This window comes from Boleophthalmus pectinirostris, unplaced genomic scaffold, assembly GCF_026225935.1.
Source record: "Boleophthalmus pectinirostris isolate CB_2022bp ecotype Guang Dong unplaced genomic scaffold, ASM2622593v1 HiC_scaffold_11, whole genome shotgun sequence".
In the NCBI taxonomy this organism is placed as follows: domain Eukaryota; kingdom Metazoa; phylum Chordata; class Actinopteri; order Gobiiformes; family Gobiidae; genus Boleophthalmus; species Boleophthalmus pectinirostris.
The window spans coordinates 216,992-240,870 of NW_026570994.1; the positions used below are offsets into that span (position 1 = coordinate 216,992).

General features: G+C 41.8%; 2 protein-coding genes across 12 annotated transcripts in view; one reads left to right on the forward strand and one right to left on the reverse strand.

Annotated features, from left to right (window-relative positions):
• Positions 1-12,849, reverse strand: part of LOC110175590 (inositol polyphosphate-4-phosphatase type I A-like) — a 31,763-nt gene extending 18,914 nt beyond the window's left edge. For 2 of the 11 annotated variants that reach the window (XM_055163104.1, XM_055163103.1), the window contains exons 1-13: positions 10,268-10,450; positions 9,090-9,302; positions 8,707-8,751; positions 8,214-8,332; positions 7,978-8,118; positions 7,828-7,907; positions 7,637-7,742; positions 7,093-7,183; positions 6,815-6,962; positions 5,489-5,619; positions 5,072-5,176; positions 4,879-4,987; positions 4,599-4,782 (exon numbers count right to left, since the gene is read on the reverse strand). In XM_055163104.1, the coding sequence (XP_055019079.1) occupies positions 4,599-4,782; positions 4,879-4,987; positions 5,072-5,176; positions 5,489-5,619; positions 6,815-6,962; positions 7,093-7,183; positions 7,637-7,742; positions 7,828-7,907; positions 7,978-8,118; positions 8,214-8,332; positions 8,707-8,751; positions 9,090-9,213 (1,383 nt within the window). In that variant the 5' untranslated portion in view covers positions 9,214-9,302; positions 10,268-10,450. The other 9 variants (XM_055163106.1, XM_055163105.1, XM_055163073.1 and 6 more) reach the window with 8 other exon arrangements.
• Positions 12,850-13,886: 1,037 nt separating this feature from the next.
• LOC110175595 (sodium/hydrogen exchanger 2-like) lies at positions 13,887-23,879 on the forward strand. The gene is made up of 13 exons (XM_020941797.2): positions 13,887-14,270; positions 14,565-14,890; positions 14,965-15,102; positions 15,585-15,835; positions 17,498-17,715; positions 20,773-20,972; positions 21,222-21,311; positions 21,399-21,469; positions 21,553-21,720; positions 22,003-22,108; positions 22,882-22,998; positions 23,073-23,166; positions 23,479-23,879. The coding sequence occupies exons 1-13, from the start codon at positions 13,991-13,993 to the stop codon at positions 23,661-23,663; spliced, it is 2,244 nt and encodes a 747-aa protein (XP_020797456.1). The 5' UTR covers positions 13,887-13,990; the 3' UTR covers positions 23,664-23,879.

The window sequence follows — 23,879 nt, forward strand, 5'->3', positions numbered from 1 at the left end:
ACCTCTGTGCGGTGGGGAGGTCTGTGGTGGTCCTTTCGCCTGTGGTCACCAGACGGTCTTCTCGGGTGCACCTTAGTCCTGGGTTAGGGTTAGGGTTAGGGTTATCACGGGCACGGGCGGTAACCGGACCGGGTTCATGCGGGTCTCTATAAATGGACCTGTGCAGGACTCTGGGTCAGGTCACGTTGGTCACGTGTGGTGATCGCGGTGGCCCAACATGCACCACGGTGGACCTCTTAGTACCGCGGTGATTCATTTTTGCGGTTATTGTGACAGCCCTAATTACAAGTACTACTGCAAAACTTGGGTAAAAGTATTTAAGGCTAACATTTAAGGCTTTCTTTATAAAACCTGAAGCTGACTTAAGTTTCTTTAATGCAGTCTTGTTATGGACGTTACGCCTGCTTGTTACCATGGAGATTTCATTGCTTTGCCTGAAATATTTGGCAGTATAGCATTACACCTATTTATATAACCTTCATTTTATTTTGGGTGTTTTTATTGCTCAAAAATACCTTGAAAAACTGGTTACGCCACTGACTCGTCTCCAAGGACATAGACAAGTTTAATGCCATACTGAAAAACAATATAACATTGCCATTATCGCTCCCAGCAGAAAAGTTACATAGTACATCTTTAATACTACTAACAAATTTATGCCTAAAAATCTCTAGGTATTAATATTCAAATTACCAGTGTGTACATGACCTTACATTTTATTATTCTTACCATAATAAATGAATGTTAGATAAGCAACAACTGCTCTCACATTGTCTTTTAAGGGGTCACGGTGGTGGATTTAAATCCGGCGTGTACCACAAATAAACCAGAACCGTCACCAAATTAATTTACCCCAAAACACATCAGAGTATCATAATAATAATGACAACAGCAGAGGTGGACTGGTCGTTCCAGTAATCCTACACCACATTGATGACATCTTTTGTGATCTCGCAATCTGAAATGAGCTGTAGATGTTCAGACTATAATCTCATCAAAAGAGGAGGCTCTGTTCACACCTGTACTACAGTGAGATATGGATTGTAATAAAGGTATAAACCTGTGATTAAGACCACAGATTTACTGTTTTAGCTTCAAATGTTGAATTTAAAGTCTAATAAAAACAACAAAAAATAGCTTAAACTGCTGAAATAATGTTTTTTTTCTTCCCATAATATGAGAGATACAGGCTATGCAAAAGGACAATGCAATTTAACGTCTTTAAAGGTGCACAATGTAACATTTCCAGTGGAAGGAAAGATACCTGCTTGTCTCCATGGAGATGTTATTGCTTTTTTTCAGAGTATGACATTAGCCTTATCCATGTCCCTGTGACAAGCAAGAGACCCTAAATGTAAGAATATATGCATTTTAGGTATTTGAGCAATAAACACATTTTCAATCCTCAACTGAATAAACACAAGACTGATATATTTAATGCCATACAGTGAAAGATTAAAAGTACTGTACTTTTAGTATTTTAAGACACGCCCACGTGGGCAATGACAGTGACACTTGGAGATGGGTGATTGGGAGGAACAGCCTCCCTGATCTGAACCCGAGCGGTGTTCTGTTATTGGACTTATGTGCTAGTCACAGTTTGCCCACAACAAACACCATGTTCGAGCACAAGGGTGTCCATAAGTGCACGTGGCTCCAGGATGCCCGAGGCCGGAGGTCGATGATCAACTTTGTAGTCGTGTCATCTGACCTCCGGCCGTGTGTCTTGGACACTCGGGTGAAGAGAGGGGATGAGCTGTCAACTGATCACCACCTGGTTGTGAGATGGGTCTGCTGGTGGAGGAGGAATCCGGAAAAACCTGGCAGGCCCAAGTGTGTAGTGTAGTTGGGAACATCTGGCAGAGCCCTCTGTCAGAGGGGCTTTCAATGTGCACCTCCGGGAGGGCTTCTCACAGATTCCGGGGGAGGCCGCGGACATGGAGTCCGAATGGGCTTCGTTCTTGGCCTCTATTGTTGATGCGGCCGCTCGTAGCTGTGGGCATTAGGTCTGTGGTGCATGTCGTGGTGGCAACCCCTAAACCCGGTGGCGGACACTGGAAGTAAAGGATGCTGTCAAGATGAAGAAGGAGTCCTATCGGGCCTTGTTGGCCCGTGGAACTCCTGAGGCAGCTGATGGATCCCGGCGGGCCAAGTGTGCTGCAGCCCGTGCGGTTGCAGAGGAAAAAACTTGGAGCTGGGAGGAGTTCGGGGAGGCCATGGAGGAGGACTATCGGACAGCCTCAAAGAGAGTCTGACAAACTGTCCGGCGCCTCAGGAGGGGGACGTCCGCCCGACAACTGGGGAGGTTATCTGTATAAGAAGGGGGACCGGAGGGTGTGTTCCAACTACAGGGGAATCAAACTCCTCAGCCTGCCCGGTAAGGTCTATGCCAGGGTACTGGAGAGGAGAATCCAGCTGATAGTCGAACCTCGGATCCAGGAGAAGCAGTGTGGTTTTTGTCCTGGCCGTGGAACAATGGACCAGCTCTACACTCTCCATCGGGTGCTCGAGGGTTCATGGGAGTTTGCCCAACCAGTCCACATGTGCTTTGTGGAGAAGGCATTCGACCGTGTCCCTCGTTGTGTCCTGTGGGGGGTGCTCTGGGAGTATGGGGTCCGGGGCTTTTTGGTAAGGGCTGTCCGGTCCCTGTATGACCAGAGCAGGAGCTGTGTTCGCATTGCCGGCAGTAAGTAAAACCTGTTCCCGGTGCATGTTGGACTCCGCCAGGGCTGCCCTTTGTCACCGGTTCTGTTCATTGTATTTATGGACAGAATTTCTAGGTGCAGTCAGGGGCCGGAGGGTGTCCGGTTTGGGGACTACAGGATCTCATCTCTGCTTTTTGCAGATGATGTTGTCCTGTTGGCTTCATCAAACCAGGACTTGCAATGTGCACTGACGGCTTGCATCCGAATGTGAAGCGGCTGGTATGAGGATCAGTTCTTCCAAGTCTGAGGCCATGGTTCTCAACCGGAAAAAGGTGACTTACCCTCTCCAGGTGGGTGGAGAGTCCCTGCCTCAAGTGGAGGAGTTCAAGTATCTCAGGGTCTTGTTCACGAGTGAGGGGAGGATGGAGTATGAGATTGACAGGTGGATCGGTGCAGCGTCTGTATCGGACCGTTGTGGTGAAGAGGAGGCTGAGTCAAAAGGCGAAGCTCTCGATTTACTGGTCAATCTTCATTCCTACTCTCACCTATGGTCATGAGCTCTGGGTAATGACCGAAAGAACGAGACCGCAGATACAAGTGCTCGAAATGAGTTTCCTCTGCAAGGTGGCTGGGCGCTCCCTTAGAGATAGGGTGAGGAGATCAGTCACACAGGAGGAGCTCGGAGAAGAGCTGCTGCTCCTCCACATCGAGAGGAGCCAGTTGAGGTGGCTTGGGCATCTGTTCCGGATGCCTCCTGGACACTTCCCTCAGGAGGTGTTTCGGGCAAGTCCCACCGAGAGGAGGCCCCGGGGAAGACCCAGGACACACTGGAGGGACTATGTTTCTCGGCTGGCCTGGGAACGACTCGGGGTCCCCCCGGAGGAGGTGGAAGTCTGGGGTGAAGGAAGTCTGGGAGTCCCTGCTTAGACTGCTGCCCCCGCAACCCGGCCCTGGATAAGTGGAAGAAAATGGATGGATGGACAGTAGATCTCTGTTCTGTGTTTTGGGGTTAAGCGTCGCTTCCATGCAGCATTTAATTATATTATGAAATATGATATACAGTAGCACTTACAGATCTTTAGAGTTGGTTAAATGTTTTTTGTTATCAAAAACCCAATAAATATGGCTTTGAAAGATAAAATATTGTTTTAACTTGAATTTCAGCCACAGGGAACCCACACAAGCCTTACATTCTCAAGGAAAACGGTCACATGATCTCCTTAATGCTTTGGAGTTTAGAAAAAAATAGTTGTTAAACAGTACAAAATGGATAACTAAGCAAATTAGACGAAAAGAAAGGGACTATGCAGTATTTTGTATGACGGCCTCATTTTCATATAGTCCATTTCTCAGCAGTTCTCAGCTCCAGTGTTGAATTAGACTTGGTTCCATATCCAGAAATATTAGACCTGGGGGTGTTACTAATGTTGATTCATGCTTGTACCATAAAAGTGAATTATTATGGTCCTTAACAGCTCCAATATTTGTTCAGTTGACAAATTTAATTTCTCCTTTGCCATTTTTAATAAAAGTCAGTTGCACCCAACACATTCATGCTCATGTTTCTCATTTCCTATTCGAAATGTTCCAGCTAGAGTGTTAAATATGTACATTAATATATATAGCTAATGGGTGGTACTTGGTCTGAAAATTTTGAGTACTACACAACAGAGAATAAAATGTTAATTACACAGATATTTGTCAGTATGTTGAGGCTGTGTGCATATGTGCTACAATACAAGTCATAAGCCAGTGAAAAATGACTTTTATTTTATTGTATATTTATAGGTAATATATTGCTGAAAAATATGAATGGTGAGTATGTTCTGAATCTCACATATCACAAATTTTAAAAAAGTATATGTCAAGTCTTGGGTGTCTTCCTGTATAGTTTTTCATGTCCAGATTACATATGTTTCCACAGTACCTTCAAAAATGAGATTCTATCCATACCTTGTCCGTGAGGGGTGGCAGCGTCCTCTCTAATCCGCTGGCAGAGTGGTCTTTGGCGGCACGGGACACTCGCTCGGCGTAGTAGCTGACCTGAGTCCTCAGTGTGGTGATCTGGCTGATCAGCTCTTTAGCCCGGACCATCTCCTGTGAGCTGTGGACCAGGGACTGACAGGAGGAGGCATCCCTGCAGGACAGAGGACATCACCAGTAGTCACTTTTATAAATTCTATCCTTGAATGAAGAGTAAATAATAACAAATATTCTGAGTTTGTTTCCTCACTGTTTCTTGGCCTCTTCAGACTTATGGAGTAGTTTACGTAGACCGTTGCTCTTGAAGCCCTGAGAATGAGCGGCTGGAGCACCCACAGTCACCACATCGTAGGTGCTCTCTGGAAGAACAGACAGAGTAAGGAGAAAAGGGAGGCAATTCAGATTTCACACACAATCTTTTCTTTTTGGTCTCGATAGCGTACCCAGGCCCAGCTCGTCCCGCACTCTCATCCTCTGAATGTGCAGGTTGGTGGGCATGAACTCCAACTTCCTCTCCGCCTTCAGGTTACTGGCTTTGAATGAAGGACCTGGAATGAGCAGAGTAGGGTGGTCAAAATTAATAAAATCTAAACTAGATAACTCATTGGAGCAAATGTCGATAAAGCAGAAAATCACACAATCAAAATTTGAGCTTTAGTGCATTTTGAGTTTTATCAGAAACAGTATAAGATCTCAGAGTAATATTTAAAAAGGACTATAATTTTGTGTATGAAAATGATGTTCTCCTATTAAAAAAAGAGCCTGTTTTGTCTGCACTGTGGTATTGTAATCAGTAGAATGTTCTTACTATCAGAATTTCTTACTATCAAAAATCAAATTTGAAATTTTTGTATCCTTACCCCTGTAGGAGCTGAGGTGGCTCTGGGCTTCCTGGTAGGACAGAATGTTGCTGTGGTAATGGGACACAATCTGTCTCCGAAGGCTCTCCCAACATGGAGACAACTCCCCGAGCTGCTCCAGCTCACACACTCTAAACAAGAAAATAAGGATAGCAACCAATGACAGTCATTAAAATCATTCAACACACATTATGAGGGATAGATTGATAACATAAGTAGTAACCGCTGTAATGCCACATTGTGTAACATTCCAGGCAAACTAACTTCTTCAGCGAGACTGGAGCTGTGTGGCGGCCTTTCGGTAGAAAGGCCACCACACACTACAGGATTTTTTGGTCTTAAACTATTTTTAAATGTGCGACAAAAAGTGCACACCAGAGACACAAGGAGAATCTGATGAGACTTAAAATCTCCGATCGCAAAGACTGTAACTGTATCTGTCTGCGGACCACAGGACATAAAGCTGTGAGTGTGATCACGTCAGGTGTTCACTGTCTACAGTAAAACCAGCTCTGAGACTCTGAAGTGTTCAAAAGATCAGAGCACTGCACTTCTAGTTTAGATACAAGTCCAAATTGTGTTATTATTATTTGTGAAATGTCTTTAATATGCAGCTTCACCTCGATCCGTGCACTGTGTGGATGTAAAAAGACACATGTGAGGAACTACTCTCACCTTTTAATTTTACAAACTGGATTAATAGCACGGTTTTCTGGACTGGAGTCATTATTTGGGAAGAACAAATTCTATGGATAATGTGGATGAGATGCTGCACTTTAAATTTACCACTTTACGAGAGGTGAGGAATAAAGTCTTCTCATTATTTTCACTATATCCCAGTTCGTATCATGGGCCTCTGTTTCTGTCACTCCGTCTGCCCCTGACGCTCTGTTTTATTGACTTTTACCATGGCACTGCTGATGTTTAGTGGTTACGAACTGACAAAGCAGCAGACACCATACACACACAGACACACAGAAGAGGAGTGCAGTGGCTTCAAAATCGCACGTGAAGACACAAAGTTTTTATTAATCATTTAACCAAAATTTGTATTGGTTGAGTAATTATTTTATTTAGATTATATGGATTTATATGGGACAACAGTACAAATGAGGAGTTATCATGAAAGTGAATTATCTGAGCAATTAGAATTTTTTGGTACTTATATGTAAAAAGGCAGATTAAAGGCATGATTCATAAGTTTAATATGTTGTCATATAAATACAACATTTCCTAGTTGTTTTTCTGTCTATCATGTCTTTTAGTTGACCAAGAAATTATTTTGTCAGTTACAAATACTTTAAATACATTGGTTATAGCACATACCTGGCTGCGTCCTCCTCCAGCAGTAGTTTGACGAGCTGTCGGGGCACGTTCAGCGACAGAGCGCTCTCGGCCATCTGCTCCAGGACGCGCAGGTGGGAGCCGTCTGTGCGGGGCAGCCGGTACATCCGCGACATGGTGCCTCCAAACACTGCACAGGTGGAACCACAAATTTCATGTAATCAGGTAAATAAACTGTTTCGTATTTGTTAGAAAATAGCAGACTACAGGCCTCATATCTGGCTGTGAGTAATAATAGAGTACTGAATATGATGAGGTACCTGAACGCAGCAGGCAGTCATGGCTCAGTGAGGCGTACTTGATGCGGGCTCCCATGGACTCGGTGAGGCTCTGGTCCACAGGCAGCACAGTCTGAGGGACACAAACACAGCTCAGAATCACTCATGTAAACAAGCTAAGCAAGCAATGCATTTAAGTGCTCCAAAGAAACAGTGACGTTAACATGCACACCAAAAATGTTATCATTATCTGATTCAAGAGTTATTGTTAGATTATTGTTATAAACACTTGTACAGCTGTGCGACAAGGAAAATGTACAAAAAAGGCAAAGACAAAAATTAAAGAAAAAAATGTTTAAGACTGGAAGATTTATTTTAAAATTCACAGCATTTTGTCTTCCAAATACAACACATGCTCTAAAAGATGTCAGATGTCATTAATACAGTATCTGATTCATGTAGATATCTGATTAAATGAAGTTAAATGAAATGACCAAATTAAATCAACAGAAACTTCCTTAGCTAATGGAGCAGATAAATAAGTTCTAGAATATGCGAGACCAGTTTTGTTATGGTAGGAACATACCCGAGTACTATCTCTTAAATGTCCCGCTGACAGTCTCCAGTCCACCCGCTCCTCCCTGCCCCACGTACGCACCAAAACCACGCCCACACGCTCGTTCTCTGCTGACCTGCCCATTCACAAAAACACTTACATTAAGCATTATGGTGTCTGTATTACTTTTAATATTTGAAGTACTGCAACATTGAAAGTACCTGAGCTCCAGTTGCAGCTGCCCTGTCTGATCCTGTAACAGCTCTTTGAGAGGGAACAGAGCTGACCCCAACATGTACATCTGCAGAGAGCACCAGTCATATAAAAATGTATTTACAATGCCCAAATCTTTCCACAGACAGCAGACTGACCGTCCCCTGAGAGCGCTCCTTGACATCGTACACAGCCAGTTTGATCTGAGTGTGCTGACTGATGCTGGAGTCCTGGAAAAAGGCCACGCTGCTCAGGAAGCTCGGGCTACTGGTGCCCTGGACAATACGTTGTAAGAGTAACTGTGATTAGGTAATTGTAGAAAATTTCAGAAAAGAATAGTCTTCCATAGCAGCTTTATTGTGCACATATGAGTCAGTATAGAGGTGGGTCTGACCTCTATGATCTCAGTCTGGGTGTGCTTGGTCCAGAACGCCTGGGGAGGGGTGGTGCAGCTCACAGCGATGAAGCTGTTGGGTTTTCGGTCCATGGCAGGGGTCACCAGGTCAGAGCAGGCTATAAGTCAACACATATGTCAGTGACTATAACCTAAAATATTTTTGTATACGTCAGCCTTATGGGCATTTTTTTTATTTGCACATAAAAATCATATTAACTTTAATTGTTTATATTAACATTTGTTTTCATTTTCTTTTAAAGTTCAAGTCAAATACAGAACCATAATTAAATCTTTTGAGGTATTTCAGGCCATTGTGCCTAAACTTAACAAGTGAAATTGTGGGAAAATTACAAGAGATATCAGTGCCATTTTTGCTGTGCAAGTAGGGCTTGTGGACCTGTACAAAATACACTTGGAATCTTGGTTCTATCAGGTTCTATGCCAAAGCTATACGCATTTTCATTCTTATTGCTCCTAAAGCATTACATACCCAAGCCAAACTCCAGCACTGGCTCATCTGGGTCCTGGCTGTTTCCTGAAAAAATAAAATAAAATGAATACAATAAAATAAAATGAGTAAAAAATAGAAAATGTATATGTTATGGCATTAAATATGATATTTCTTATTCTTAAAACAAAACTACATGGAAGATATTCATATCATGGATATGAAATACAGGATTCTGTGCTCTGTGGGAGGGATATTAGAAAATTTCAACTCCAACATTTCAAGATGGCTTTCCTTACACCTACTTTTATAAGTATGTTAGAGTTGTGAGTTGCCAAGATGTTTCTGAATGTTATTACTAATATGTGTTCATTCAAGTCCTCCTATGCAGTTAATGCTTCTGGCTGTTCACACAAATGTCCTACCTGCCAGAGCCAGCCCCATCATCTCGTTGGACAGCTCCAGAGTACTGGCTCTGTACACGGACCACGGCCTCTGGAGTCGGGAGCTGCGCTCTCTGGCCCCTGGGCGCTCTCTGACCCCTGCCATGATGCCCGTGTGCCAGCAGTGGGCGCAGGAGCTCTCCCATGTGAGGTGACCCCGCCAGCTCCAGCCCCAGCCTGCTCCACACCCGCTAACTGCAAAGTAACATGGCAAAAACAGTTACATTTTTTCCGTTATATCAAAGAACTATTATCTATTCAGACTCAGTAACACACCCATACATACCAGACACTTGAGACAAGGCAGGTGGGTGTCCAGCTCAAGAGTACAATGGTACAATGCAGTAATGGGACCAGGGACTGAACTAGCAACCTACAGAACAACTACACAGAATCTCTGTCCCTCCACCTACTATTCCTGCCCCCTACCATCCAGGCATTCTGAGCAGTTAGTCCTGATATCATAATTTGTTTTTTTGCTATTCTAAAAAAATACAATTATGTGTTGAGAGAAAGGGAAAGACACAACAGTCTGTCAGAGAGGGAGTGCGAATTAGCAAAGACTTCAGAAGAAATCAGAATTAGGTTAATAGTGGGTGTCCTCCTTGTGGTATGCTCTGGCCCAAATATACATGTCCTAGTTTGGTCCTGTTATCAACAGACTGACAGAGGGACAGGATACTCCCTCATGCGTTCAGTGTAGTCGTGCTAGAATACATTTGTAACAGGAAGCAGTTGTCTCTAGGGATTTTATAACAATTTTATGACATTCATAAGGCTCATAAAATTATTATTGTTATGATTATTGTGTGGTAAATGTGTTCTAATTTGAACTTCAAAGATGAACTAGCGTATCTAAGTTTACTGTAGATGCAATTACTTTCACTGTAACAGATAAAGAGATAAAAGCAACAATAAAACCAGCATAATAATATAGCAGTCCACCCACCACATATATACAAAGGCTAGCCCACTCGCAGTCAGACTTGATACTTTTGTTTGCTTTTCAGACATACAAAAATATGTAATAAAATTAAGAAAGACAAGTACTGTGAAAGCAAAAACATCTCCATGGAGTAGGTTGTGGACACCCTTTAAGAAAGTGCATCTTTAAATTACAACAAATGACAAAGTTGATGTAACAGTTCCTAGATACTTGCCCAAGGATCATCTTTACCAATGTGAACGAACATGCCAGCTATGTGAGTTGGGAGGTTTGGAAGCAGAAGTAATTTCTTTCCATCTTTAAGCTAAACTTGCAAGAATCACTTCCCACCGTGGTTAAACTGATACCACTCCCCTTCAAGTCACACTTTTGTTTGAAAAACCAGCACTGAGTCCTTCCTTGTTTTATGGCGTATCAGAGAGAATTAGCAGCAGTTCAGATCCTAGCAAGAGTTAAATTAAATGTGGACACCTCCAGATAGATTTTGTAGTTCATGTTCAGCAATGGGAAAATACTGGCATTTTGTTACAAAATACTGAAAACCTGCATTAAAATGTATTTTGTAACATATTCTGATACATAAGAGGACTGTATTTTGAATACTTATAATACTTTTGCATCAAGTTTCATTTAAATTATAATGTAAACTCATAATAGGATTAAATAATAATAGGATTATTTTTTTAATTGTTTTTAGTAGGATTAAAAACAGCTTTACGCTTGTTCCACTGTTAGTTCTGCATTTCCTGTCACAAATTAGAGAAGGAAACATCACACTATGAGAGTGTTTTCTGTTATTAGGTTCTTTTTTTCAGACCAAGAGTTTGTTTTTATACCTGACAGTCTGGACTGCTCCCTGTGCTCTTCCTCAGAGTCACATGATGTTGCTGTGATGTGCTAATTATCTGATTTATACAGGTTTTGGTGCTGTCTTCCTGTCTTCCTTGGAGGCAGAGCAACAGCACCACCTACAGTCTGACTTCCTCAGGACAGTATCCCAGGTGTGTGAGAATAAAAAAGCCCCCTCGTCCCAGTTGATAGGGCATGTTCCATTCGATTTTTTACTCTCTCACACCTGGGACACTGTCCTGAGGAAGTGGGACTGCAGGTGGCGCTGTCGTCCTGCCTCCACCGGTAGGAAGACAGCGCAAAACCTGTTCAAATCAGCTGAGTGACACCTCACAGCAACATCACGTGACTGTGGGGAAGAGCGCAGGGAGCAGAACAAACATACTCTTGGTCTGAAAAAAGAACCTAATAACATAAATTATCCCAAGACCAAATGGACCTCATTGGACTAGTAATATTTTTTACTTTTCAAATTTTATCTCAATATGGTGCATTTTGAACCCAAAGTTGTGTATCAAGTACTGCAATGTATATATTTAATTGTTGAGTTTTTTTTTTTTTTTTTAGAAATGTAACTATATTCTGATTACCACCAAATGAAATTAAATGAGTATTCAGAATATTCTCAGAATCAAGTTATTAAGTTAGTTCTATTCAAGTTTCACTATTGTAAAAAGACACATGAGTTGTGTTTAATAGATGTCCAGTGTCTGTTTACATTTTAGGCTGCACAGTGGACGTGACACTTAACTCTACCGTTTATGGGACAGTGCCAGAGACGATGTGGATCAAAAGATGCAAATACATTTCTGCAAAACAAAGTGAAGCAACCGTGTCTCTTGTTTCTGAATGTGGCTTACTGCCTGTGCTGTCACTGATACAAATGGAACAACCCATGACTAGATTCTGGGCAAGGGAGTTGTTTATAGAGTATATTTAGGAATATTAGATAATCTAGATGGCTAAATATAACACGCAAAACACTCACAGACTAAATATAGTTTATGTCATGCTCTTCTACCACTGACTCTCATTGCTGCCTGTATCACCAGAAGACCCATGATGTGTTGTTAATGGTTTCTTTTAATGATTAAATACACTTTTGTAGTTTAGTTTAAAATACTGTTAGAATATTGTTAGAATATCTGTACCTCTAAAGAATGTATTACAAGTCCAACTTCAGAGCATGCACTACTTTCTTTTACCTGTTGTAACTGCATTGTGCTTCATCAATATGGAAACCATTCATCTGCATCTAGAAATGAACCTGCTGGCCTCGGTGCTCCCAGCTCATCATTCTGACCTTGACTAAGAGGGAGCCAAAGCTGCAGTGGACGGACCGAGCCGAGGGACAGGGACAGGCCCCGGTGTGCTCACTCTCCTCCCCCGAATCATACCACAACACCGGGGGTTTATGCGTATAATCCAAGTCACTCGTTTCAAAGAGATAAAAACCTGTAAATACCGTTATGAAGTAAGCCAGATGTGGAGAAATTGTCAACTTGTGCAAGATAAGAAGCAACTGTGCACATCTACTGCCCCTGTCCTCTCGTCAGCGCTGCACTCAGTCACTGCGGTGGAGCTCGGATCAATCAGCACAAACGTGGAGCCAGTGCCAATAACGCATCCATAAAGGCGTTATATCCAAACTCCAAATAAATGTATAAACTTCGAATATCCTTTCAATGTTCAGATAATGGAAGTTGTCATCAGATGGTAAACTTAAAGCCACAGTCGCCAACTCCTTTGACGCAATAATCATTCACGAGACACCACGGTCTCTTTCTCCAAAATAGATAACGCACATCTGTACTTACTTACCCGTGCGTACTCGAACTCCGGTACCGTATAAACCGCCGTTATGTCCAAGACTTTGGTGAATACAGGTTTCAAAATACCTAAACAGCAGCAGCAGCAGCCTGAGAACTCAGTAACCACACCTCCTGCACGCACGCAAGCGGCACAACGTCATTACGCATTGGCCGATGTGGTTTTTGAGGCTTTATCGCCATCTGGCGGCAGGAGCGGAGTCCTCATTCCTTTACGGTTTGTTTTCCAAGTTCTTCAACTTTAGATAGCTTGTATGAGAAAGCCATTTCTACCGTTCCACCTGAGTGCTCCACTTTTCCATCACTTCAGTTGGTAATCATGTTTGCTTAAATTAAATTAAGTAAAATATGTTGGTGTTTTTATGATTTGTGTAGGGTGACCAGACATCCCTATATTTACCCAGGACAGTCCCAGTTTTGAGCTCTGTCTCCTGTCCCAGCAGATTTATAAAAAAAAACAAAAAAAAAAAAAAACACTGATTTGTCCCAGTTTTATACTTTTATCTTTACAAGCAATGTTCCAGGTGTCCCTCTTTTTGACCAATTTGACACCTGACAACAGTAAAGAGAGACATAAATTGTCACTTCTTTTGGTAAAATACAGAAAAACTGCTTAAAAATGACCAAATACAAAGAAAATGCTATTTTATTATTACCAATCACCCCAAACCAGGGATTTCCCAGTTTTTGATTTTGGAAATCTAGTCACCCTAGATTTGTGGAGATTTGTGGAGGAACGCCCACTCGCAGTAACCATGTTTAGATTTTTTATGTTTTTAGGGTACTTTGGGGAAACAAAACATGCCTAATTGAATAAATACAGCATAGATTCAATATTTGTCACCCAATAATAATAATAATCCAGAAAAACCCAGGTAAAGTAATAACATCACCATGGAGACAATGAGAAACATTACAGAGTACATCTTTAAAACATCATGATAGTATCAGTTATGGACTCAAGACGTCTAACTGTAGCAGTGTATGCATTATGAACAAACATCACATGTAATCTCTGGGCCGTGTTGTGGTGGACAGAGGAGGTTGTGTGTCAGTTGTGACATGTGCTTTGTACCTTACTCCACCCGACACATGCCACAAGCAGGTTCTGCAACAATCCCTGAGAACCAGTTTCACAATTCCCTCCACCGCCAATGCATAAAAACATGTCGTGAGCTTGGTGCACTCTGTCCGGACGTATCTGGACGTGTCTGGACTACCTTCTGCTGGTCAGTGGACATACCTGTGTGTTCTGACCAATGGGGAGGCCCAGTATTGTGGGTGTGAGGGAGAGGGCAGCCTGGTGCACCCTGCTCCTGCTCCTCTGCTCCTCTGGAGGGGACTGTGAGTCTGAATTACCACAACCTCCAGGACCTACAAACTTCCAGGGGGTCAAACCGTTCCACAATGAGCCTGAGCCTCAACCCTTCCCCGACAAGGAGAAGGCCAACCTGCCAGTCTTCACCATGGACTATCCACGCATTCAGGTGCCCTTTGAGTTCACACTGTGGATCCTGCTCGCCTCTTTCGCCAAAATAGGTATGTGCACTGCCCCCTAGAAGGACTATTACAGCACTAACCAAAGATGTGCTTTATTTTTGGTATTACCGTATTATTATTGCTATTATTTATTTTAAAGTCAATTTTAAGACAAAAGTTGGCTGTTCAAATGCTGATTTAACTAATTAACATTACCATTGTGCCCTTGAGCAAGGCACTTCACCCAGTTCCTAAATTATAAGCTTGATTGTATAACTGGTGGCTGGCATACAGGGCTGCTGAGGGTACAATATTATATTTTTGACTTACTTAGCCCTCCTTCTTGTCTGCCAGGCTTCCACATTTACCAAAAGATCACTGTATGGATCCCCGAGTCTTGCCTGCTCATCTGCATCGGGCTTATTGTGGGTGGTATCATGTACTCGGTGAAGGAAGAGCCCCCGGCTGTCCTGAGCCCCGAGGTGTTCTTCCTCTACATGCTGCCCCCCATCGTCCTGGACAGCGGCTACTTCATGCCCACCAGGCCCTTCTTTGAGAACGTGGGCACTGTGCTGTGGTACGCTGTTGTGGGCTCCCTCTGGAACTCTGTGGGCATTGGTGTGTCCCTGTTCGCCATCTGCCAGATAGAGGCTTTCGGGGTGCAAGATATTAACCTGCAGGTGGGTATAAGCAGATAAAAACATGAAGACTGGATACAGTTTGGGGTAATATTGTAGGTTAATCTGTGTTGCAGGAGAACTTGCTGTTCGCTTCCATAATCGCAGCTGTGGACCCCGTGGCAGCGCTAAGTGTGTTTGAGGACATCAGTGTGAATGAGCAGATCTACATTGTCATATTTGGAGAGGGGCTGTTCAATGATGTTGTCACTGTGGTGAGTTCAGGACTCAGACACAAGCTTTTATTTGAAAATGTGCCATATATATGTAGCAGGCCTATATGTGACTATTTTTCTTCTATTTCAGCAAAAGTGAAACGATATTGTGAACCAAAAAGCACAGTGAATAGTAGTAGCATGGCATTAACAGATAGATGTTTCAGAGAAGGTATTGTTTTGGGCTGAAATGATCAAAAGTGAGAGGCGTATGAACTATAGAAACACGAAGGAGCACTCCAACAGCTCATATGGAGAGTAAAAAAATTAAGCATTTTTGTCTGATCAAAGGAAAATGGCCAGCATAGTACTAGTAATAGTACTCCTGCTCCTAGTACTCCATTGCTACTATAAGTTATTTCTGCCTGTTAGGGTTAAAGCTAGAAACAATACTATTCATAATAATTATGCCATTTATCAGTTAAAACATGCATATTTTTCCACATTTTGATCACTGCATTGTCTTCATTACCTGTGTGCAGGCCTTGTACAGCATGCTCAGCTTCGTGGCAGACATGCCCACGGTGGAGTCAGTGGACGTGTTCCTGGGGGTGGCTCGCTTTTTTGTGGTGAGCCTGGGTGGTCTCCTCATTGGGGTGGTGTTTGGGATCGCGGCCGCCTTCACCACCCGCTTCACGCACAACGCCCGCCAGATAGAGCCCCTGTTTGTCTTCATGTACAGCTACCTGGCCTACCTGGTGGCCGAGCTCTTCGCTATCTCCAGTGTTCTGTCGTAAGTCATAATATTTATTGTTACTTTCACTAGAGACTTTGAACTGATTTTATAAAATACTTGTTTTCCTTCTAGAAGCTTTTCCCTTCTTTGAGCCCACTGAAATATCTAAGTATTGTAAAGTAGTCATATGTACATGATTGTGCATACATAACGAGTCATTGTTAATTGTAATTCAGTTTGGCATCAGTTGTTTTTAGCCTGCTTTAAAAGTCTTATATAGTGAGCTTTTTTTTTCATTCACACATGTCTGAATAAGCCTTTGTTATTGGTCCGTCTACATCTGCAAAGCTCAAAATGCTTTGTGCCACCTTATGATGTCATGAAGTCGTAGTTTTCAAATTAACATTTACTTTTTACCTTTTGTTTAGTATCGATTGGCAGTTCTAGGGCTGAAATCAACAAAATAATTCTAGTGTAGGTTTGTGGAATAAGGTGGAAGTGTTTTCCATTAGGAGGGAAGAACTCAGGCTAAATGTGCAGGGTTTGTGTGTTAAACATGTGTTAGTGAAACAAAGCACAACTCCCGGTGTGTTTTTGATGAGGAAACAACATTATAACATAAATAAGAAATAGTGCAATACTGAACCTTTAAAGCTTGAAAACTGCATTATATTGGATTTTCAAATATAATGAAATTAAAGTTCTTTGAGTTTTCCTTCCGCCACTGGTTGTTGTTTTTGTTTTTGAGTTGTTGGTTTGTGGCAGGGTTTGTGGCAGGGTTGACAGGGTGCTGACCTTCCTTCTAGAAACGTTTTCCTTCTTTGTACCCAATGAAAGTATTGTAAAGTAGTTATATGTACATGAGTGTGCAGAAATAATGAGTCATTGTCAATTGTAATTCAGTCTGCATCATTGACTTTAACCCTTTCCATTAATATTTTGCCAAAATACCACTTTAATCACTCTGATACTGGTGTGCTCATCCTGGCACACATATTTCTTGTCCTGACGCACTGTTTCAAGGACAATTCCAGCGGCCGAAACATCTCCATTATCCATTACTCCTTAGCTGGGCCAGGGAACAGAAAGTCCCCTTAGTAAAACACAGGTTACCTACATTACAAACTTTATTAGTACTTTACAATGGTCAGTAAAAAGCAAAAAAGCACATTTTCTTAGCCTTATCCAAACCTCAGTATTGTGCTGGAACTGGCTTTTCTGGTTTGGTTTTCATCTGGTCATGCTTTCTCACATTGCCTTTGCCACTGTTATTTTGTTTTGTCAAATGAATCATTGTCACCAACGCAGCAGTGCATAAATGTATTGTTGATGCATCGATACTGACAGGGAAATCATTTGAGATTCTTATTAGTCCAGACATGTATGTTTGTGTCACGTGTCAGGTGCAATCTGCTGCTGTGTCACGTGAGTCTCAAAGAACCTCCAAATTCCTGAAACGTGAAGACCTAATGAATCTTATCAGACTGACAGTTAAAGCCCTCGGCAATGTGATGAAGGAAAAGACAGCATTAGTGGCCAAGGGGATGAGATAGAGAGTCTGAGGAGGTTGATGGTTCTGCTGCTGCGGTGGGGGTAGAGCAGAGGCAGGCTGCTGAGAGGAGAGAGTTAAGCAGCTTGAAATTCTGATAGATAAATCAATAATAAAAAAACAACAACACAGAAACAAATTGCACATACTGTTTGCTGTTATTTGTTCAGTATCATCACATGTGCCATCACCATGAAGTACTATGTGGAGGAGAACGTGTCCCAGCGTTCCTGCACCACCATCCGTCATGTCGTGAAGGTCCTGGCCAGCATCTCTGAGACGCTCATCTTCTTCTTCCTGGGTGTGGTCACCATAACAACGGAGCACGAGTGGAACTGGGCCTACATCCTCTTCACGCTGCTGTTTGCCTTCGTCTGGAGAGGACTAGGTGAGATGTTTGATTGTATTACATGCTGTCAAAATCTGTGGTGGAACAAGTACTCAATGACTTTTTTTCTGAGCTTTAGACACTGAACTGGTAAATGTTCACACTGCCCACTGTGGCCAGCAGAGGGCACAGGCGCCATTACATACGTCAAAAAGCTCAGGCAATTGTAGTTTTCTTTATAAATTTTTTGTTACAAAATCTAAAATTATTCATGCTAATTTGCCTCCCAAAGATTGGCATCATTAGAGAGTTGGGAATCTACTAAACTATCACACACAGGCATCACTTGTTTTTAGCCTGCTTTAAAGGTCCTATATTGTGAGCTTTTAGCTGTTAGAATGCTGTTCCCTCCTCAAAAACAGACCTAGAGTTGTGTTTTTGTTTCATTCACACATGTTTGAATAAACCTTTATTATTGGTCCTTCTACATCTCCAAAGCGCAAAATGCTGTGTACCACCTGGAGATTTGCAGTCCCAGGGCTTAAACCAAATGATTCTAATGTAGGTTTGTGGAATAAGGTAACTTTTTTCCATTTGAGAGAAGAGCTCAGGCTAAATATGTAGGATTTGTGTGTGTTAAACATGTGTGAATGAAACAAAACAACATTCCAAGTCTGTTTGATAATGCAATACTGGACGTTCAGGCCTTGAACAAGGTCCACTCCTCAGGACTCCTCAAACACAACACACGCACGCACGCACGCACGCACGCACGCACGCACGCACGCACGCACGCACGCACACACACACACACACACACACACACACACACACACACACACACACACACACACACACACACACACACACACACACACACACACACACACACGCCATAACACAACTGGGCACCTACAGACGGACACCAAATCTCCCAATAGGCTCAATCTCTTTTTATAAAATGAATCAACTTCTCTCAAAATTGTCTTTGGAGAATAACTTCTGTTGTTGCATGAGGGGTTAGGATGTTGGTTGGTTGTGTGTTATTTGCACTGTTGGGCAAGTTACTTTAAAACTGTAATGCGTTATTTATTACTTATTACTGTCATTTCAAAGTAATTCGTTACATTACAATATTACTGCATTTAAAATGTAAGGCATTACATTACTATTGCATTACTTTAACTTACTCTCACCAAAATAACTGCGAAAAAGCTGAACTTTTGAGCCGTATATGGACTGAACCAGGACTAAACAAGGTCTAAACCAGGACTAAACCAGAGCTGAACCAGGACTAAACCAGGACTATAACAGGACTAAGCTCAGACTGATTCCAGGACTGAAGAGGAGGACTAAACCAGAACTGAACTAGGACTAAAACAGGACTCACTGTCAGGACGGGCTCGAAGGTGACCGCAGGAGAAAGGACCGGCTTTGCTCCGCACCTCATGGAGGTAAAAGCTGCTGTCGCCCGATCGCGCTTTATGGACACCCTGCTGCTCAGGCTCACGGTCCTGATTTCAGCAACTATTTACGGGTACAAGACCCGGTGCAAAACTCTGCTACGGCGCGTAACTTCTACCTTCCTTCAACGTGTCCAGAAGTCCAACTTTTTGTGCGATGGTTTGCATCGTCCTCTGTCTTTTGGGTGTGAGCGCAGGAGACTTTGTCGGTGCAGAACATTTCGTCGACGTTGTGGATTTTGTCGGAGAGAAAACTTGCAGACATACAGCACTTCAGAAGCATACTGCTAGAGATTGAACATTTATTTAAATTTGGCAGCTGAACATATTCTGTACTGTACTGTACAGTAGACAGGTGTCCCTCAGCCGATCAGGACACAGCGGGAGGAACGCAATACGTGTTCATACACTAAAAACAAAAGGCATGCAAAATTGCACAAAAAAAAATAAAAATCTAAAAATCAGCGAAACAGGGAGACCGCGAAAAGTGAATCGCGTTAGAGCGAGGGACGACTGTAAGCCAGGTCTAAACCAGAAGTGACCCAGGTCTAAACCAGGTCTAAACAGCGTAGAGTTCTGGGTCGGTCCTTTCACCCGCGGTTAACTGAAGATCTATCCGGCCGCGTCTCCGGCGTTTCACCGCTGCTGATTTCACGGTGATTTTAGCGAATTTCTATGAAGAAAAACCCACCACTTCAATCCAGGTTAAAAAAGCATTGTAACGCGCGTTACTCACATTTGTACCGAGTAAAATATTACAATTTTTCCCCCTGTAATGCCTTACATTACTGCGTTACAGCAAAAATCAACGCATTACTGTAATACATTACTTTTATAATACATTACTCCCAACACTGGTTATTTGTGTGTGTGTGTGTGTAACCCCTGTCCACCTGGAGTTTTAATATTATTCACTTTAATGTAATTCACGTCATATAGTATAAGAGCACATAAAACAACTCTTTTCAAATATTGTTTCTATAAAAAGAAATCATGCTTAATCCCATATGAAATGGTTAAATGGCTAAAAAGATGTACAGTGAAGAACTTTGGCCATAGCAGCTGTTTCCCTCTAGATACAAAGGTACAAAGGTCAGTTGATAAACTTTTTTCATGTACATTTGAGGCAGTGATATATGCAATAAAATGCTTGAAAATGATCACTTTTGATGACAATTTTCAGGCAGACAGACATTTTTTGTGTTTTGGGGGATGTTGAGGTTGATATTTGACAGTAGAAAGGCAGCAAGCCCCAGAATATTTTTCTGTTAGTTTCCCCCATGTGTCAGGATACACCATGTCAAATTTTAGGGTTATTTGACCATTTATGCAGTTGCAGCACCTTAATATTTACAGTTACATCATTTCACCAATAGCTTTTCCTAATTAGGGTGTTTTTTGGGCCCTGAGACCAAACGGGGCCGAGTTGGAGATGGTCCCTATCAACTCGTGATGGCCCAAGATATAAGATAACAGGAAATAATAGTGAAAAAAAGGTAGCAAAAAGCATCCTGAGGGGTGGACCTGGCTCCCGGCCTACTTTCTAAAGCTAGAATACTGCATTATATTGGACCTTCAAGTATGATGAAAGTACTTTGAGTTTTTCCTTCCACCACTGGTTGTTGTGGTTTCCTGAGTTGTTGGTTTGTGGCAGGGATTCTGGTGCTGACGCAGATCATCAACCCTTTTAGGACCATCCAGTTCAACTTTAAAGACCAGTTCGGACTGGCCTACAGTGGCCTCAGGGGGGCAGTGTGCTTCGCCCTGGTCTTCACGCTGCCTGACACTATCAACCGCAGGAACCTCTTCGTCACCGCCTCCATCGCCGTCATCATCTTCACCGTTTTTATACAGGTGCATGGATTTTTATGCATTTAATTTTTTTTTTTCATATTAAATATACAGTAAGTAGATTAGCAGATCAGCCAATGAGAAAGCTTTTTTTAATTTAAATTTTGCTGAATGTCTCTTCCCACTCTTCACCCTCACTCATGTTGCAAACTGTCGACTCATGACAAACCAAAAAGAGATTTTAAACTAGATTTTTCTGTTAAAATGATTATTATTAACCCTTTATTAGCCTCTTGTTCTTTCTCACTTCAGGGCATCAGTATCCGTCCCATTGTGGAATACATGGACATCAGACGCACTAACAATGAAAAGTACAACATTAACATGGAGATTCACAGCCGGGCAAGTGTTTATGAGCAGTAATTATACTTACTTAGTATGAATTTTTCTAATAATAATGTAATACTTCTGCATTTGTGCCTTCTTCAGACAATGGAGCACATTGTTTCCGGGATTGAAGACTTGTGCGGGCAGTGGGGTCACTACTACTGGAAAGACAAGTCAGAGAGATCAATTCAAAATCACTGCAGCACGATCATAACAATTTACACACAGGAATAATGAAAGCTGTGTCTGCTGCCAGGTTTAAGAAGTTCAATGATCGTATACTGAGGAAGATCCTTCTCCGGGACAACAAGGCAGAGTCCAGTATTGTGTCTCTGTATAAGAAGCTGGAGCTGCAGAGTGCCATTGAGCTGCTGGACACACCCATGGGAGACCTGAGCGCCGCTCCCTCCGTCGTCTCCCTACAGTATGCACATTTTACACTTATATTTGGTCCTTTAAAATTCAAAAGGAAATAAATCATACAGATAAATTGCTAGAATTAAAGTCTGATAGGGATTTTTTACAGCCAAAATCTTTAGTACTTCAATCAAGCACATTTTCACTGCAATGTATTGTCCATTCTTAACTATAATTTTTGTGGTTTATTTGAAATCAGCACACTCAAATCAATAATCATAAAACCTAAACAAAAAACTTACAATTGATCTGTGATTTGCTGATCATTGCTTTTTTCCCATTGCACCAGTGATGAGATGAAGGAAGCGTCTCGGCCAAAGAAAAAGTTCCTGTCTGCTGATGTGAGGAACATGCACAATATTCTGACAAAGAACATGTACAAGATACGGCAAAAGGTACAACTTCAACTCACTTAAATGTCTATGTACAATCAGACTGTTCTTGTGTCCTTTTTGCTCTGCACAATATAAAAATCTTATGGGACATTATGAAGACATTATGAATACATGGAATTGTTCAGATATACTCCAAAAATAAGTGATTATTATGGAATCATAGTAGTGTAGTCTTTCAGCTGCTTAACCACTGCAGCTAGAAACTCAGAAGCTTTTATTGTGACTTCTGTCTAATAAGGTGATGTTGTTTGTATTGTTTAATATTGCCAGAAACATATATGACCTTTTAACCATGTTATAATGGTGTTCCCTCATCATAGACAGATTTGTATATTTGATTAATGCAAGTGTGAGTAATCTTATATTGTCTTGTATTCAAGGGCATGCACAGAAAGTTTCTATTTTTACCTCCCCCGTATCCCTGCCCACTGCACTGTATTTACTTAAGTTTATTCCAAAAATACAGACACTGTCTGGTTACACTTTTAGAGTTCACAAATGTTCAAATATTCATAAGCTTTTTTCAACAATAAAAAACTGTTAATTATGGTGAAAGAGATACTAGGTTTACAGTTTTGAACAGGAAATTGATGACAGACTCTATTATTAAGCAGTTTTAGACTTTACAACAATTTACAATCAACAAAATGTAAAATAATTATAAATTATATTGTTGAATACCCTCAAAAGCATAATATTATGCCTTAATGTTATGTGCCTAATAGACACTACATTGACTTTTAATATTACGGTATGTATGCTTTGTTTCCCAGACTCTGGCATACACCACCAAATACAAGCTGCCCGACGACAGCCGCACTCGTGAGATCCTGATCCGCCGCCACACCAGTATCAGACGCAGCCTCCGAGCCACCAGTTTTAGACATCCAGTGAGTTTTGCTTTTAAATATGATTACACTTGATCTGATTGTGTTTGTATTAGATTTTGTATTTGCTTTTTCAGCCTTCAGAAAACATTCCTAAATCTCAGAAGTATTATTCACTGCAGCCAGGCAGTGACCTGGGGTCAGCCTTAGCTCTCAGAAGAAGAAGTCAGGGTAAGTCAAAAGTAAAAGTTTGGTTTTTGACACTTGAAGTGTGACAATATTTCAGTCATTATGATGTTTCATTTGTGGCAAAAAAAATTAAAATAAAAAATATGGATGCCACCTTTGTTTTTATTAGAATTGTTATTAGATTAAACTTGCTACTGTTTTAAAAAGTCATAAAGTTTAATGAAAGTTTAGTTATTGTATTTTTAAATTGTGTTACATCATAGTTCATCATGTTCAGTATCTCAACAATCTATGTGAGTTTTATGGCTAGTGTGTTATTTAGTTCTGTCATGGGTGTTTTCTGTCCTTGTCCAGGTGGCTCAACTGCTCGCTCCATCATCCCGCTCAGCCCCATAGAGGAGAGGAACCTGAGCCCTGCTCCTCACAGGACCACCCCCACACTGCAGCAAAGTGAGGGTGGAGACGAGGCTACACCACATGGCTGGCAACCCGAGGACCCTGAAGGAAACACTGTGTCCAGGAGCCCTTTACTCAGATGATTGCTGTTGCCCTGGCTCTGGATGAGCGTGGGAGTATATACTGTATATGGGGAGAGAAGACTGTAGAGCCTGTATTTAATCTTGTATAAAACGAATTAAACTTTGGTCATGTTTGAAACATCAAGCTGTGTTATGAGCACAGCTCATTGTCTATAACCTTTTGACTGGTATTCCAAGTCATAACTGCATATTAAACAATCGTTTAACCTACCTCCA